At 42.9% G+C, this 19,487-nt stretch overlaps 1 protein-coding gene across 1 annotated transcript in view; it reads right to left on the bottom strand.

The window, feature by feature from the left end:
* Positions 1-18,623, bottom strand: part of Fam184a (family with sequence similarity 184 member A) — a 116,087-nt gene extending 97,464 nt beyond the window's left edge. The window contains exon 1 of the mRNA XM_027402088.2: positions 18,456-18,623. Coding sequence (XP_027257889.1) covers positions 18,456-18,623 — 168 coding nt within the window. The remainder of the gene's footprint in view (positions 1-18,455) is intronic.
* Between the last annotated feature and the right edge of the window lie 864 nt (positions 18,624-19,487).

The following is a 19,487-nucleotide window of genomic DNA, read 5'->3' as shown; positions in this document are numbered from 1 at the left end:
AGGGTTTCCAGGCAGAGAAAAGAAGAGGAGCAGGACTCTAGGAGGGCGGAGTTGCCAGCCGGATGCATGGACAGTAGGAGAGATGAGGTAATGAGTCACATGACAGAATGTAGATTAAAATAAATGTATTAATTTAAGTTACAAGGGCTAGTGAGACAAGCCTAAACTAAGGTCAAGCTTTCATAATTAATAAGAAGTCTCCGTGTCATTATTTGTGAGCTGGAGGCCCAAAGGAAAGTCCATTACAGTTCCTAACTGTGGAGTAGCCAAATTACTCTCTGCCAAAGCTCTTTAACGTTCTTTAAGCCAGTTCATTTGCTGCACTTATCAAGCAAAATTCAGATTCTGGAGTAATCCCAAGCCTTTTTCTCCATCAACATGACAAACAATGTCCCTTTTCACAAAACAGCAGATAACTGCAAATATTTGTGTAGTTGCTTCCTTCATTGTAAAATGGCTGGTCCTTGTAACCATGAAACATACCAAAGGAAATTATATGTCATTTTATGATTATATCCTGAAGAGACTATTGTTTTCATCTTGTCTGTCCCTGACCCTTGCCCTAGATCACATGCTAAGGAGAGACCCACTCAAGGTTTAAAGTTTCCAGATTATAGCCTGTAATACACAATGTGTAGGTAAACTGCCACCTGCTTTTTAACTTCACCAAGAAACTGTCTCTGGAAACAAGGTTGATCCCAACATTTCAGAGCCACACAGATTTATCTCACAGTGTTGTCCAAGACTTCTTGTACAGTGCTGGATTCCCTAATTCTGTCACAGGGAGGGAAGGGAACATGGAAAACAGTCCAATATTGAAAACAATGTGCCCTTGAAAACAGCTACAAGGTAAACATTTCCAACACAAGTTGTTATTGCTTATCTTAAGGTATAAAATGTCTGCAGTGGTAATGGGAAGCCAGAAGTTCAGCCATGGAAAGCTCATCCATGCAAAGAAAGCTTAATCAGGTGATTGCCTCAACTTCTCCAGTCATTTCTGCTGGGTGTCTAAAGCCCCAATATGATGATGTTACCTGTTTGCTGTCTCAATCAGGCTACTCCAGTCATCTCTGCTGGATTTCATTGTGTTTAACTATTTATCTGCTGCTTTTCTCTACCTGCTATTTGTTCCCTTACTCTTGTTTACGATATACTTAATGTTGGGAGCATAGCATGAAGGTCCTTGAGCCCACAGGTCTCCAGAGAAACCAGGAATGTTAAGAACAAAGGATTGTCTTTCCAATGGGAAAGATCAACAGCCTGTTCTTCCACCTAGAAAGCTGAGAGCTGGAAGTGATTAACAGCCTCATGATCTGTGTTATCTGTTGGGCCCGGCCATATCAAGCTCTTACAACTAAGAATGCAAGTAGCTAATAATCTAAATGACCTTCCCCAAGCTCTGACAACCAGGACCAGAGGTGGATAATAGCCCAAATAACATATACACTATCTGTATGATCCAGACCAGGCCAGACCATTAGGCCCTTAAGCTAGTACAGATAGTGTATCTCTAGAACCCATCTTCTTAGAGGAAATGAAATTTACCCTGAGTTGAACTGAGATGAAATGTAATTACACTTCCTTGTGCAATGGGGATTGTATCACACTGGAAAACTTTTTTCCCAAATTATGCTAGGCTTAAATACATTGGGAATAAACTGGCTGTTATTAGACTGATCCTAAGTCTGATTAGGTTGATGAAGTCAATCTGCACCAGGTTTTTACTCTTATCTCTTTGTGTTTCTTGGCTTGTTTTCCTGTTTGGAAAACAGCAAACCCCGAAACTTAAAAAAACTCACTCATTTGAATGGAAAAGCATGTGTATCATAGGTCGTTCTCGGGATCACACAGAACTCAGTCATATAAGTTAACTCATGTGGAAGAAATTCTGCTATAGTCAACTCGTCAGTGCCTACAGCCCTGGCCAACTTCATGAGAAGCCTTGAACCAGAACAAGCCAAATAAATAACATCTATGAAACAAACCCTAGATTCTATGTGCGACAGTAAATGTTACTTTAAGCTTCTCGATTACTGGGATTATTTGTTACTTAGCAATAGATAACTAATACAATCCTTCTTACCGATACCTCTATACTTATGTAGTCATTCTCTCCTTCATGCATCAAATATTTAAGCACCTAATAAACAACAGACCTGTCCATCTCAATCTTCCCCTACAACAAACTGTCACCAAGTTCTGACATGCTGAGCTCTGAAATATTTCTCCAATCTCTTCTTTCTTCGCCACCATTTTAAGATCTCAAAATTTCTCACTATGTCAACTTTCCAATTAGCTTCCTTAACTTTTATGTGTCATCAAGAGGATCTACTTGAGACAGAGAAGCAACAATATATTCATGAGAGCTAAGGAGATGGCTCTCTTAAAGAAAGAATGATACCTGACCCTGCTGGTGCTTGTTCTGGTGAGCTCACTCTGAGGGCCTAAGTGTGGGAGAGCTAGGCCCACTTCTCATCTGTCATGTAGCATGGATAGGGGAGAGATGCCCTGCTCCCCTTTCCCCTCATCACTACAGCACTCAGGAGAGCAGGCCCTGCACCTCACCTAGGCAACATAGTAGTGCTGACCCTGCTGGTTAGGGCACAGATGAGGCTGCCCCAAGGTTGTGAGAATGGGAGAGCTAGCCCTGTACCCTCACTAGATGCAGAACTAGGGAGAGTACGCCCTGGACCACGCCTGGGCAACACAGTAGAGCTAACCCCATTGTTGGAGGCATGGGTGAGCCAGGCCGAGAATGTGAGTGTGAGAGACGGGATTCTGCCCCTCATATACCATATGGTGGTGTGGGCAAGGGAGAGAAGCCCCACCCCATGCCCCTCGAGGCCTGTGGTAGGTGGATGCTGCAGAATCTTTGTTTACACTGTGAAGATATGCCTTTGCCAAGGCTCCTTCTAATTGGCTTAAATAAAGAGCTAAATGGCCAATACCTAGTCAAGAAGAGGTTAGGCAGGACTTACAGAGATGACGGAACACTGAGAGGAAGAAAGGCAGAGTCACCAGCCAGAGAAGGAGAAAAGACAGAAGGTACAAGATGGAAGAGAGGTAACCAAGCCACATGGTAGAACATAAATTTAAAAATATGGGTTAATTAAGTTATAAGACCTAGTTAAGACAAGCCTACGCTAAAGGCCAAGCTTTCATAATTAATAATAAGTCTCTGGGTCATTATTTGTGGGCTGGAAGTCCAAAGATAGTCCAACAGGAAAGCTTGCTACAGGTGCAAGAACCATCCCTGAGGTCACTAAAGAGAGAGGGAGTTCTCACTAGCTGCAGCCTTAGGCAGAGTGGCCTCTGTACCTCACCTAGGCAACACAGTAAAGCTGGTGTAGGTGTGGGACATGAGGGCAGAAGAATCAGCCCTGCCCACTGCTGCTTACTACATAGGGTGAACTAGCCTGGGCAGTATAGGAGAGCTCATCATGGTTTTGACGACGAAGAAGAGCTGGTGGGCTGACCAACCTAGTAACTACCCAGACCCAGAACCAGAGCTATGAGTCAGTCAGTCCCATCATCCACTCCATCTACGATCTGCTGGAGAAAGTGAAGCGGCTGGTCCTGTAGACTCAAGGTTACAGGATCTCCAAGACACAGGACAACAGGATACCCAAGAGGAGTCCCAGTGAGGGCCCAGTGTTGATGATGTATCAAAAACCAGAGACCTCGAACCAGACCAACAACTCATTGCAATGAACACTTGCAAGTATCAATATATGGACTAAAAGACAGGGTGTGACTCACTGTGTCACACTACAGCTTCCATAAAGAGACCCCCCTTGTCTTTCGAATTTTATCTTGTTTTATCCTGGGGCTGAGGGTTGCAAGATCAGATGGGAAGGGATGGGGAGATGAATGGGATCAAGATGTGAAATCCACAAACAATCAACAAAAAATAAAATTGGGAAAAAAATTTACAGGATAAAAAAAAAGAAAGAACGACAAATAGCTTCAATCTGCTAGCATTGCTAATTTCAGCAGAGTAGAAGGTTGCATCTCCCCAATATATATAGAGAGAGAAAAAGGACAGTGGGGAAAAAATGTTCAAACACAGCACCATCAGAGAATTCAGCAAAACCATCTGACAAAATAAAACGGCATGTCAGTCCTGGCATTAATTTCCTACAACTCCTGTAATAATGTAACCACATAGCCAGTGTTCTCAACACAACCTAAAGTTGCTCATCTTATAACTCTGAAGCTCAGAGATCTGAAGTTTTACTGGGCTAAAATATGGATGGTCACACGGGCTTCTTTCCTTGTCTTTTCCATATTTTAGAAGCGACTTACAGTCCTTGGTTTGTATCCCTTGCTTCCCACTCCAAAGCCAGCAAAGACTAGTTGACATTTCTGCAGCCTCTCCCACCTCTCTCTTTCACTGAGAGAGTATCTTGAGATTATTCTTCCCTAGCAGAAAAATCGAGAGTAAACACCTGTCTCAAGTTTTTAAATCACATCTTGAAATGATGGTCACATACTCACAGGTTTCTGAGATGAAGCTGGAGATGATGGCTCTTTTGTAGGGAGGCGCTGTTCAGCCACCAGCTACAGATTTCAGTAAAATGTTCCACAGTTAAGAGAAAGAAATAGAGAAAGCAAATAGCAATGGTGGCTTAGGGGCTCAAGGCTGTGGGTATGCTCGGTTGGGATTGGCAGCAAATGCCTTTACTCAGCGAGCAATTTCTCCAGCCCTCATGAGTATTTTTTAAAAGCACAAGGTGATTGGGATCAGAAAGAGAAGACAGATAGGAACACGTGCTGCTATTAAAAACACCAAAAGGGCTGGCCAGGAATTTGGTTCAATGGTTCAGTGGTAGCAGGTGACCTACTGTGAAAGAGGCCCAGGGTTCTATCCCAAAACAAAAGAAAACAGTGCCTGTCCTAGACCATTTAAGAAGACTGCATGGAGACACTAAACCACACACCTAAGACATACTATATTTGGATTGTCTTTTTTTTTAAGTTTCTTATATATTGCATAAATGTAATCCATAAAATGTCCAATCAAATGTGTGACAGACTCAAACTATGAGATTCCTTGCTGTCTTTATACACCTACAAAGACTTTTACCAAAACCATCTCCCACACTGGCAGAGTACGCTGGGAAGGAAGCAACTGCAAATAAATCCTAAGCAAATGATGGACACAAAAGACATGGCTTTATTGAAATAAAGCTAAAGCCACACAGCAGTGTTAAAGCTTTTGCTCTGTGTTTGCCTTTTAATTTAACGGTTATTTATTTTTGTGTTTGAATGTAGGGATGGCACTGCCATAGCGCACAGGAGATCAGAGGACAACCTGCAGGACTTGGTTCTCCTCTTCCGCCACATCAAACTCAGGCTGCCAGGCTTGGCAGCAAGTGCTCTTATCCTCTTAACCGTCTCACTGACCCTCACCCCGTGTTTTGAAATAAATTATACACTGTGTCACTTTTCCTGAAGTAGGGCAATGTGACAGATACAATTAACATGCAAGTAGCAGATCTGAATGTAATTGTGGAGCCTGGGCCAGATGACTGGCAACTCACACAGCACATGAATATTCTTGCCTCCTCCTCTTTGTCTCACCACCAAGTGTTTGGGGAAATAACAAGAGCCACAGTTGCAATAATAGCCGGGTGTTTAGGGTGGTAATAACAGTCACAGTCACACAGGCCCATAACAACAGCTGAAAGCCAAAGCCGGGCTATGTAGATACAAAATTCTGCTGTTTTCAGATACAGCTTATTCCTCGTACCCATGGACTTCCTATTTGTGGATTTACCTTCCTGCTAAAATGTGTACCTAACTCCAAATCTAACACTCACACGGTGTGTTTAGATAAGCTCCATTTGTACCTGAGTCACACAGCAGATTCAGTGTCAATGAACCAACAATTCACAAAGTGTTTCAGGCAGACATAAACAAAGGCACTGTGTGCTGACCAGCTGAGGACATGGCAGACTAGGGGATTGTCACCAACCTCATTCTAATTTGCCCCGGGAACACAGAGCATGGAATAGGAACTGCTTTGCATAATGAGAACTGACCAGATTTTCATCACTCCTCAGCCTTTGCTTTTAGCTATGGCCCCCAATGATGCCAAACATCCCTGCATCCCAGAGATCCTGTGCAAACCACACTTTCTGTTAGAGACAGTGTTGGCAGAGGCTCAGCCTGGAGGGGAAAGGACTGGAGCGCACAGGATTTGATATTTATTGACCGCCTCTCACCTACATAAATTATCTCATTTGACCTTTGCAATAACTGTGTGCAGTAGGCTCTGTCAATTTATAGTGTGGTTCAGAGAGGTGAAAACGTTTACTGGAAGGCAGCACATACAGAAGTCATAGACATACTGAAGTAGATCTAAGGGAACCTTCGCTCTGGCCCTCTGGTGAATACTGCTGAGGCTTTCCAAGGGACTCTCTGGCCTGCTCATGGAAATCCTGATCTCACACAGATACACTAACCCCCGGTTTCCTGGGGTTTCCCTCCATTCCTTCTATTCCCTGGCCAAATACACACATGGCGATTTGTAACCACTGAATGCACTAACTAGGGCATCAAAACCTTATTAGGGATGTGCTTAAGAAACAAAGATTCATGGCCTGAGGAGAGCATATACATAACCTCTACCAAATAATCAAATCAAATAGAACAAGTTGCCCATGGTAATATATGTAGGATTTGTCATAATTAATAAATGTTGTGATACATATGATCAACATATTCCTATTATGTTTTCCCCATCAAATAAAAACAAACAGAAAAAAACCCATATAATCCAAAATGGGATAATAAATTAACAGAAATAAGTAACGAATAATGTTTAGTTCAGTGTTGACAACTGAATAAACTTTCTAAACACATGCACCTCTGAATTCCACCTCAGTTTTGTTATCCCCTTTCCTGTTCTCAGTAGATCATTAAACACATGCAAATGCACTCTGAAGTGTACCCCCTAATCATAACTCTTGGTTGACATTTAACATCTAAGAATAAGAATACTATTTTGTATTTGACCACAAAATATTTTCTGAAGGAAATGGGATCTTGTAGAAATCAAGCTTAAGCAAAATGACTGACACAAACATTGGGTAAGCATTTCCAATGCCAAGGTCCAAAATCTGAGGCTTTCTGGGACTGAGTAATGCTGCTGCATTTCCAAACTTGATTTCATGTGACAAATCACAGTCAAAATGCAGACATATCAAAAATATCTCAAAAACTTACCACTCCTGAGTGTCTATCAAACACAAGCGAGTGTCATGTTAATGTTTGGGTGCCATCCTTATATATGCAAATATTCCAAAAATCTAAAACAGTTCACAATGAGAGACTTCTGGCCTCCAGTATCTCAAGTTTGAGATACTCAACCTGCACCTAAGCACCCACTCCCCACAACAGGAACATCTGTGCAACTGAGAAGACATGGTAAGAAATCTGCATGTTCTATTCTGTACTTCATTGGTAAGCAAATGAGAAGTGCCAAATAAAAGGTGAATGAACAAAATATATTTCAGTGCACAGCCTTTTGCCATTGAAACATGATGTCATCACCTAAGAGGTTCTAATTTGCCAGTATACCGTCCAAGAAAGGAGTCCTGTGTGAGGAATTCTGAGTACTTGTGAGAAAACAAGAGTCTTGTGACCTCAATGTCTTCAAAACCATGGGATTGTTCTTGGAATGTGTTTTTCACTTCCATGTGTGGTGGATAGGAGTGAGTTTACTTCAGATTATTCATTACGACTGGCTATTGTTAATTGTTTATATGCCTCTATAGAAAAACATGTTTTTGCCATGTGCAGCTGTCCTTGTGATTGTATACAGCTTGAACTCATGAGAACTTTGCTCATGTGGCCTTTCTCAACCCCCAGAGTATAGATTGTCTGATGTTCCAAATAAAGATTGCCATTGAATGAGCCTTTAATCTGTCTCACTTTTAGGTCCTATTCTTCCAGGTCCCACCACCTTTAGAGCAGTAAACACACACTCAAGAATTATATAAAGGTATTAAAAAATAAAATTACAACAACAATAAAAAATCTCATCATGTTTTAAGTGAGTTTACATTTTTTTGGTTGGGGTACATGCATAGCGACCCTGGGTTGAATGCAGTCTGGGGCCTCCTGATTTATAGGCTTAGCCTAATGGTATTGGTATAACTTTGGTTTGGTATTGGTACAACTTTGGTTTAATATCCTGTATTATTGGTCATGAAAATGGCTTCAGGCTGACAAGGAACCATAGTTAACTTGTGAATTATGTTTTTAAAACACATGTTAGATGGTAGGAGATTATCAATCTCTAGGTAAGTTCCACTTAACTAAAACAAGTTATTCTCCAATAGTAGATAATAAATTATTCCAGTATTTGACTAAAAATATCAAATATATTTGGTAATCTAATCATGGACAAAATGTTGTACTTTCAAACCCCTTAAATTTCAATATAGACATGATGTACAAAAATAACGAGGTACAGACAGACAACTTTAAAGGGTTGTTAGAAATGCTATCTGCTTTGTAACATAGGAGGCAGCACACGGCGGCTAATCTGAAATACCCACCCCACATGACACGGATGATCATTGACCTTGTTTTTCCATCTTTGTAGGCACTACAGAGCTTTGAGATTGTGTACATCAAAGTACAGTACTAAGAGAAAAACAACAAATGTACACTTCAACTTCTAACATGTTTTTGTTAAAGTTTTGGTAGGAAAGAATAAAGTTGCAAGGTCTACAAATGACAAGTGTCTATCGATGCCGTTTAGCAATAGCTAGGAAAATATTTTCTACAGTGTGGGCTATGGGCTCAGATTTTAATTATACCAAAATACTGACTACAACTGGCAATCTTCCACTTGCAAAAGATGACGATTCCAAAATTCACTGTTCCACATGAAGTGAAGGAACAAGGTGAAGATCTTTAACCTGAACAGTGAAATCTGAAACATTCCAAAATCCCAACAGTTTGTTCTTCTCCATGTGGGGTCTCAGTACATTTTCAAAACTGGTCTTGACTTCATGAGCTCAAGCAATATTCCTGCCTACCTTTCACTCAGAGTTCATTCAGCCCACAGGTACATGTCACTGTGCCCTACTCTTAAAAACTTTTTCAACACTGTCATGTAACACAAACATTTTGAATTTTGAAGGAATCTGGACTCTTAAGGTCAAGATGTTTGGCCAGTAAAGTCTATGCAAATATGGCCAAATATGCAAATCGGGAAGCTGATTTACTTCAAATTCAGGCATTTTGGATAAGAGAAACTCGATGTACAGTATATCAAAGGACCACTTGGTTACTAGCTAAATCTAAAAGAGTTACTGTGGCTCAAATAGGCTTGAAACAGAAAATGAACCAGATGGTGACATCCCCCACCCTCCATCAAGCTATCATTTACAACATTGTTTTCCATTTTTAACCCTAAATTCAGTTAACAAATGTTCCCTGCAGGTGTCTACCTCCACAAAAGGCCTACTGTGCACCAACTGTGGCATTTATTTAATGTCCTTTTTATTCACAAAAGACCTGCAGGATAGGGACATTCTATAGTGAAAAACCAGCCGTGCAGGGCAAATTCCCATTGTGCACACCAGTCTCCTTTCACAGCATCATACTGACAAGAGGGATTTTTGTTGTTGAAATCTCCCAGGATTGGCTGGCACAGCAGCATCTCATCAGTAGGTCCCCTTTGCCAACCAGCACCTAACTGGTATTACAGACCCAAGTTACTCTTCATGCCCATCTCAACTGGAGGAGATGCAAAATTTTCAGAAATAGTCATCATTTTAGGATTTAAAGTATAGCAACTGACCTAATCTGATTATACTGGTAACTTCAATACACATGGTAGTGAGGTGGATCAGGTACCACGGGGACCAGGCTAGGCCAGCTGACCAGTGAGCCTCAGGGATCCACCTCTCCACCTATCTTTGCCTCGCTGGTTCTGGGATTACAAGCATATAATACCATGCCTGGCTTTTTCTTTTGTTTGTTTGGGGGGGGGGGTTACACATAGACATTGAACTCAGGTATGATATTTGTGCAGCAAATGCTTTACCAACTATCTTCCCATCCTTAAATCTAGAAAATTTCTACAGTGTGGGGAAAAAGGGGATTGGTTTCAATATTAACAAATATCTATTGATTTGGATGGTAAGCAAAATATAGCTCCAATAGGGAAAACAATAACTGTGACTTCTTAACCTAAATTGGTGAGAAGGAAAACACTGAGAAAAAGACCTGTAAATTCAGCTGTCTGTGCAGAGCAATCTGAAGAACTGAATTCAAGTCCTGATAGGCTGTATAACTGTCCCAACTTCTATGTCTGTAAATGAGTGGTTTAAGCTAGTTAGAGACTAAAATTTCTGTCCAGAGTTTCCTTTAACTATAAAAGACAGTTCCACCCTCCCCATCCCCATCTAAAATTTTTTAGACAATTAATAGGACATTATGGTTTTTCATTTGTTTTAATTTTAAAACAGAGACTTGCTATGGGGCCCAGACTGGCCTGGAACTCACTCTGTAATTAAAGTTGGCCTCCACCTCGTCATGATCCTCCTGCCTCAACTCCCAAATGCTAGGATTACAGGACCATATGACTACACCTATCTGTGTATCATGCTTTTGTGTCCATTTGTAAAATCATAAAAATTAATCTATTCAGCTATGACTAGAAGATTATGCCCATGCTACTGCACAAGACAATGGCAGAGCTGCTGTGTAACACGGGATGTAGAAGGAGGCCGCATCTGGCGTGTGCTAGTGCTAAGCTGAAACAGCCAGATGTTTACACCATGAGGCTACTTACAGCAATTGCTCAGAAACCCAAACTGGACATTATTATGCAGTTACTACTTAAAACAGTAAAAGTATATAACCATACATACATACATACATACATACATACATACATACATACATATATTTACTTAAGTAAGGTTATATACAGGAAAAGTTATAAGGAATCGTATTATTGTATATCTACTTAGAAATACCTATAATGCATGAGTCTGTATACACATATACATATATAGTTTAAATGAAAATTTCCCATCGGGGCTGACAACGCTTCTCCAAGAGCCAGAGACAGTCTAACAAAAACCCCAACACCAGGCATGAGAAGCTCCCCCCACTCCCCCTTTTTTTTTACCAGGAACACATCAAACTTTTATTTTTTCTATTTGGTATGGCAGATAAGTGAACTAGAATTAAGAGGACCTGGAACTCCCCCAAATAAGTATACTCTTCATTGCTAATTTGAACTTTTATAAGTGTTAGTTATATTTTAGGATGCACCAAAAATGAGAATTCCCAAAGAATTAAATAGAATATATTCTCTAAATAAGATAAAGTTAGAATGCAAAAATGAAGAAGAAATCTGCATTTTAAAAAGAGCAGTTGGAATGGGGAGGTAATTCAGTGGGTAAAGACACTTGCCACAAAGCCTAGTGACTTGAGTTTGAACTAGAAGACCAGTGTAATGGAATGAGAGAACTAATTTCTAAAAGCTGTCTTTTGCACACATCTGCCACAACACATGGACATGCCTGCTGAACCATGCATACACAAATCAGAAGCAGTACATCAAACATAAAAATGGCATGGATTTAAATCTTTGCTTAGGAGAAAATCACAGCCTTCAGTGCAGTCTTGTGCTGTATGCTGACATTTGGTTAGCCACAGATTGTATGGACAATGGTAATCCAGTGAAGCTGCAAATTGCTATCAACTAATCAACTAATGGAGAAGCCCTCTTTTGCAGGGTTGTATAAGAGAATCCCAAAACACTATAGGCTACTGCTGTTATCTCAGTTGCCTCCCAGAGATGGAAGGCATATCCCTGCTGCTGAAGACACCATGCACCTAGGACATAGCACCCAGAGGACCCAAGCAGGATCTGATCTGGGAGTCTCCTCCCTGAGGACCAGCTTTCATGGTGCCAGAAGTCTCCATGCAAACCTCCCAAAGAGGGACGTGAACAATAGTCCCACACGGTTACAGTGCCTATGAATCACAACAATGACCAGCATGGCACAATAACTCTTTAGGAGCAGTGGTGTCACACTTACCTTGATGGTAACCAACAGTTCTCTAATTAGACTTTAGACTGACTCACCAAGAGGGAAATCACGCCTAGTACTGAAAACCTAACCAACTACTCAGTGAAGTTATGGGTCTTGGAGAACCAGTTTATTTAACCAGCATAATCCGTAAGTACATTCTAAACATTTATCCATATACCCACAGATCAGTGTAGTCTTCACCCCTCATAAGGAAACTTATCTTTGCCACAAACAAACCATTATAGGGAGCCACAACCAATCAAAATGCAGAGTTGTGGAGCCCAGTCTCTACTGATACATCTACAAAACTCCTGCACTCATGGCTCAGGAATCACTGAAGGGGAGAGGGTGGTACCTGCCAGAGGAATAGGAAGTTAGCTGTGGGATTGTGTTTTCTACAAATGTCAGAGAAGCTACACCCATGAAATCTCACCAACATGGCTGTCTAAATATGACCTAAACAAAGATGGCACCAATAAACATGCTAACATGGAACAGGAAAGCTTGGGAGGCCTCAACCCTTGGCAAAAACAGGCAAAAATTAAGAAATTCTTGGAGTTGGGAGTAATATTCTTCTAGAAGGAAAAGCCCCCAAATTGGTTATCCAACAAAAGAGCAAGAGGGTGCATGGAAGAAGCTGGAGAGGAGACAGAAGGTGAAAAGATGGAATTATAATCTCAAAAATAAAAAATAAAAATAAATAAAAACTGAAAATCAGTTTTATTTAATGAAGAGAAAATGGGATTGTTTGAAATTTTTACTGGTTTTTGCATTGCCTAAATACATTCTGGTTTGGAACATAGAAAAAAAACAGTGTCAAATGATCATTAAGATTTTTTTAAATGTTTGATTATAAAAATAGCAATTGCTTTCTGAAATTATGTTAGAATTTAGACAGAAGAGTTTATATTTTAAATTCTTATATGAAAACTAAGTTCATATAGCACTTATCAATGGTTTAATGAACTGCCAGTCACATTTAAACAGCTTAGAATATTTTAACTCAGCCAACCCAGGAAAACCACAGATATAATTTCTCAAAAATACTGACTTTCCCTACTTCACAATAAAATTCCTTTCATATTACCACCATCACCCTTTCCAAATACTCAGTAACTGTTACAATGAATGAAGAGTTAAGGTTACAGGAACTAAACGTTATGGTTCCTATAGCTGATAAACTAACAATCAAATAAGGGGAATGGACACAGTCATACCCATAATGACCACTAGTGACAAATTTGCATCATTAAGTATCAAATGAGAAATCAAGGTAACAAATATTATAAGCCTTCAGAGGAAGGAAGTCCTCAGAGGACTAGACTGGTCAGGACAGCTCCATGTGGAAAGGCCACAGCAGCCTACTGAAGAAAAGAACTTGAAAAAGGACCAAACAGAAAGCTTTTAACTATAAGCTTCAGCTTATGCTGTACCTTCTGTGAGTTCTAACTATAAATGATGAGTGGAATGAGGTGTACCAGAAACTCAGTTACCAACAGAGGCAAGAGCTAAAATAGCAAGAAAATAAACAGAGGTTTCTACTTAGAGGTAAAGACAATAAAACAGCATTCCAAAGCAGGTGATCAAAGCACTCTTTAAAATGTCAAAGGAAGAAGTCTGAAGGTTAAGCACTGCTCACATAAGTTACCCCTCTGCAAACCATTGCAACAAGCAGCTTTATGGAAATCATAGAGTGGTTCTAGTGATTTTCTTAGGGAAGCCACAGTGAAGAAGGGTCTGTGGAAAGATGACTGGCCCCCACTGAAGCTGAGAAGAAAGCTTTGAGGGTAACACTTGGTGAGCTTGACACTTACATCAAGCACTGTGGCACCCGTTCCATCCCTTAATAATCAGCAGGATGAGAAGATGCTGGGTGGAGAAACATGAGCCCAAGAGAGATGGCTGAACTGGTCCCATTACCAGTCTGAAGAAGATGAGTGTTGTCCCATGGACCACATGCAAGCAAGTCCTATGGGCAAGAGACACAGCAAGCTGGGATGGTGCTGCATGGGTCGGGCCAAGAGGCATATCTGGAGCTTTAACACACCATAAAAAAATGAATATGGCGGTAATGCCAGTCCCAAGAGGTTGGGCAGGGAACCAGCAACTAGTCAGAGTTTAGATGCATTTTTATCATCAGGGAAGTTAAAGTGGAAATCTTAAGCAACTGAGGCAGGAGGTAGGCGGGAAACACCTGCCAAGGCTACGGAAGCACCAGAGTTAGAGTCCATGGAACTTGGCTGCTCCCTTCCTTCTGTGTCCTTCCTTGTGTCACTTCACAGGGATCAGGGACCAGGGCTGGCAAGGGTAGAAACCAGGCCAGAAGCAAATAATAATAATAATAATAATAATAATAATAATAATAATAATAATAGTAAGTCTATGAAATGCCTTCCCCAGTCACCTACCATCCCCCCTGGCCAGAGGCAGGGCTGAAGAGGGCGAGCAGAAGACAGGGGGCTTCACCTCTGCATCTGCCCTCAAGATTGCATGATCGGCACTGGACCTTTTATTAATCAGATTTGAGACTTCTCGTGACCTGAGATTGATCTATCAATATTATCTAAGGACAACTAGAAAAATCAAGTCCATCGCTAGCCAAAAATAATCCAGTCCTAAGAAGTCAAAGGGACAAACTGGACTGGAGGGGGATAGGGGAGGCAAAGTGAAAGGGGACAACAAGGCTGTTTCATGGTTACCTCTTCCAAGTTCTGCTTTTCTACAGAAGGGCAAGTATGGAAGCACAGAAATGGGGTTTTACAAATCAAACAGAATCCATTCAGCCCCTCCCCTCGCCCTGAAGTCAGTTATTAACAGTTCCAGAAACATGGCACGACATAGGAATCCACCACCAGTTCAGCACTCATTTGCAAAACTTGACATAAACGACCTAAATATTCCTGACTTATGGGCAGAGGCTGTTCTGCTCCTCTCTCTCTTACTCCTGCTTGCTCTAACACTCAGCAAAAGCCCTGTCTACTAAAGGGGCTCTAAGAATTGCTGTTCTCACCAGGACAAGGCTGACCTGCCGGGTTCTTAGGAAACAGATCCTGAGCAAATATTCACACCGTGAGTAATTTCTTTAGTTAAAAATACACCAAAGGGCTCGGGATACAGCTCAGGGGCAGAGTGCTTGCTCAGCACTCACAAGGTGTGATCCCTGGGACCAAATGGAAAGAAACCAGACAAGCCTCACCAGGTGCATTCTAAAGTGGTTAATTTTCTTCTTTGCCCTTTCAGAGCTAGTGGGATCTCCGGGAGCATGCTTTGCAGACCAAACAGCAAATCAGAATGTGAAGCCTTGAAACTCAGCTATTCAACAGAAGATCTACTATACAAATTTTAATAGAGCTGGGTAGAAAATAAATAGAGTATCAATAATGCTATCAAATGCAGAACAGAGTCCTTCTGGGAGCCCAGGACTCAGGAGCACTGTTACTTTGAGGTCAGTTTCAGTTATATAGAGAGCCTCTGTCTTTAAAAAAAAAAAAAATCAAAGTTAAAATTTAAAATACTCCTTCTTAGTACTTTGGTAGTACATAATAAGTAATTTCAGTGACAACCTGAATTAAGAGCCTACTGTGTGCCATTACAGCTTCCTAAGTGGCATTACTCCTTTTGTTATACCTAGGACACTGAGGCTCAGGGTTAGTGACTTGCTTGAGGTCACACTATTAGTAAGTAGTGGAGCCAGCTTTCTAACTCAAGACAGTGTGTGACATCAACAACACACATTCTTAATCACACTGTGTCTTTAACAGTGGTGTGAGCCCATTGCATTTTTTATTGGTGGTGTGTGTGTGTGTGTGTACGTGTGTGCATGAGTGTGCGTATATACATACAAACACACATATATGCATGGAGGCCAGAGACTGATGTCAGTTGTCATTCTCATCACTCTCCATCTTATTCTTTGAGACTGGGTCTCTCGCTGAACCAGCATCTTGCTGCTTCAGCTACACCAGCTGTCTAGAAAGCCACGGGGATCCTCCTGTTTCTGCTCCCCAAGCCCTTCGATTGGAAATGCAAGCTGCAGCACCTGGCTTTTTCATGTGTGTGCTGGGGATCAAACACAGATCCTCATGTTTGCATGGGCAGGCAATTTATCAACAGAGCTCCTTTTTTAGTCCCAAGTCCCTATTCAAATGGTTACCTCTACAATATTGTATTTTGAAAAAAAAAGCTAAAGTCAAGTTCCAACCATAGCTGCGTTTAATTTATCTCTGACTGCTAGGAACTCAGTAGTAAACTCTTTATGACAATCTCAGACAGCAAATACATTGCAAAGTCAAATTTCTAGCAATCCTTTTATACACACATTCATGGTGCAAGGCTTATGACGTATATGTGACTACCAAGTTTGACAATTTCTAAAGTGATACAGAAAGGATTGTGATACTGACTGCAATCGAGTGCTGTTATTAGACTGTTACCAGACTCAGGCTTTATCTTAGGAAATATAAAGGCCAGCAATAGCGGTGGGGGAAGCCCTAGGCATTTCAGTACAACTCCATGGTAAGTATCCCTTACCAATGAGCCTCCTACACTACCCTGCCCAAGAAACACTTGGTAACGCCTGCAGACCTGTCTCTTGTCACTTCTAAATGCAGGGCAGAGGCATGTGCAACCTGTACCCACAATTTGCAAGGATGTTACTAGGCATCTCTGGACTGTACAGGATAGTCCCCAATAAGGAACTAGCTGGCCTGAAGTGTCAACTGTGTTACACTGAGAAACCCCAACACAAGGGATTAAATGCCTGCAGCACTTCCAAGCAGACTGGGTGTTAGAAACAGTAACTACAAACAGGCAATCAGAATGCAGGCAATGCTCAGCAGCCAGGGAAGCCCTGGGCCAGCAGCACCTGGTTCATTACATTTGAGAGAGAGATATGATCATCCCCCTTAATATCCACCTGTGCAGCGAGGCTGAATTGCTTTACTGAACAGGAAATTGAAGCCTAAGTAGAAAGAGGAAAAGCTTACTGATGAAAACCCGCTTTTATTAAATACTACACAGTCCCACTTCTAACCTATGCAGTGTGTGTTACAAGAGTCTCCAAGAGTGACATTCTAAAATAAGAAAAGGAATGTTGTGCACACAGCATTAAAAAAAAAAAAAAAGCCAGAACAAATATTCATGAGCCTCACTATGGCCACCAGCATTCTGAAGATGAAACTGCTGGGGAGGCCTGGCTTTTAGCTCCAGCCATAATAGCTACACCTTCCATTCTGAGTTTGGAGACAACCCTCTCCTCTCTCCTCTCTCTCTCTCTCTCTCTCTCTCTCTCTCTCTCTCTCTTCTTTCTCTCTCTCTCTGTTTCTCTCTCTCTCACACACACACATGCAGACAGTGCTTAGAACACACACACACACACACACACACACACACACACACACCATACACATATATGCATTCCACAAAAGGAAGTATTGCTTTGCATGGCTCAAGTCATGATCACATGCTTTTAGTTTGTTTGCTTGTTTTTTTTTTTTTAATCTCTTTAAATTTAGCCTTCTGTGCATCCCTTCATTCTTTATTCCTTTTGTGGCATCTTTCTCTGTATCCTCCATTATATCTCTTTACCATTTTCACCCTCTTTTTATTACCTTTTCACAACCATTCCCTGTCCTCTCTTTAAACTCTAGTAAAATAAGATGATGGGGCTCTGGAGTTGGGCCAGATCTAAAGAGATTACCAAGCAGTGAACGTCAAGCCCACATAGCGCTATACTGCTGCTAAGATCTACATAGACCCATGCCTTATTATCAGTATTTACTAAATTAGAAAGAGAGCTCACAAACTGACCGTGGTTGGAAAACTGTGCAGGTGATGGGCTCCTTGAAAACTGTATTCTGATAAAGATGAAACATTTACTAAATGCAAACTCAGTGTGATTCATCTAATAAACCTTATTTGACATTATGTCAGGGTAAGTAAGGAATGACTCATTAAATCCCTAAAATGGCATGCAAGGTATGTTTCATCTTCCTACAGTCCTCGGAATAACCTCGGGAAGTTTATGCTCCCATTAACCGTGGGACCTAGGAGCAGACACTGATTAACTCTGAGGATTCCGGGTCATGTTAGGTACCGTACTTCACCGGGTACTCTTGGCGTGGTGCCTCGTGCAGCCCTCGGCAAGAGGCACAGGAGCAACAGTCCATTTGCTACTGTGGAGCCCGGAAAGTGAGCCTTCTTGTGCTCTGTGCTGCTTTACTCTTGGTTGGCAATGGGGTGCAAGCCCTGGAAACCCCGCGGGGTGCAGTGTAGCTCAAGTTCAGTGGCCAGCATTCCACCCAAGTTTGGCTGGTCCAGGAAGCAACTCTTAGGCTATTGCTTCTCTTAGGAGCCAGGTGAGTCCCGAACCCCGCACCCCCGTACCTTGGTGAGCTGGGCGATCTTCTTGCTCATCTTCAGGTGCATGTCCTGGCTGTAGTCCATGCTGTGCCCGGCCGGCGGCGCGGCGGCCGGCGAGGGCGCGAATTTGGCCGCCCCGGCCGCAGAGCCGCCGTAATAGTGCTGCTGCCAGCTCATGCCCGGGGTCGCCATCTTCCCGGCAGACCCCGGCTGGGGCACCTGTCCCCGTGCGCGGGGCGAGGCCGGCGCAGCGACGACGCGGGACAGGCGACAGCAGGGGCCGCCGCTTGCCGACCCGCCGGCCCGCGCCCTCCAGTCCCGGCGGCCAGCGCCTTCCCTCCCGCCCGCGACGGCCGCGTCCCCCTACCCCGGTTTGGCGACGGCGCGGCTAGCGTCCCGCGAACGGCGGGCCACCGGGCCCCGAGACTCGGCAGCCGCCGGGGTTGCGAGGGAGGCGGGGACCGGGCGGCTGCAGCGGCGGGAGGCGGGCCGCAGACGCGGGAGCCGCGGAGCGCCGTTACCAGGGCGCGCGGCTTGGGGCTCGGCGAGCGCGCGGAGCTGGCCACGTCATTTCCCCGCAGCCAAGCTCCGCCCCGCAGCTCTCCGCCCCGCAGGCCTCCAGCCCGCAGCTCCTGAGCCCGCAGCCGAGATCCGACCCTCAGCCCTCCCGCCTGTAGCTCCGCGCGCCTGCAACCGCTCTGCTTCCCGCAAACGCGCGGCCCTGCACCCCTCAGCCCTCCAACCGCCAGCACACAGACGCGCACTCCGCATCCCTTCAGCTCGCAGCTCCATAGCTCTTCAGCCCCATATGAAGCTCTGCACCGCGGAGGCCTCCAGATCATAGTCAGCTCTGCAGGCTGCTAGCCCTGCAACATCACCTTCCCTTTCACCATGCAGCCTTAGCCCGCACCCCATCCAATCCTGTAGTTTACAACCTGTCCCAGCAGCCTGCAGCCTTTGACTATTGCCCTGTGCCTGAGTGTGTAGTCTTCTGGGTTTTGTTTGTTTGTTTTGTTGTTGTTTTTAAAATCGTTCAGAAGAGAAAAGTTTTGATGG

This window comes from Cricetulus griseus, chromosome 2, assembly GCF_003668045.3.
Source record: "Cricetulus griseus strain 17A/GY chromosome 2, alternate assembly CriGri-PICRH-1.0, whole genome shotgun sequence".
NCBI lineage: Eukaryota > Metazoa > Chordata > Mammalia > Rodentia > Cricetidae > Cricetulus > Cricetulus griseus.
The sequence above is the reverse complement of the archived record's forward strand: the minus strand, read 5'-3'. Positions and strand labels throughout refer to the sequence as shown.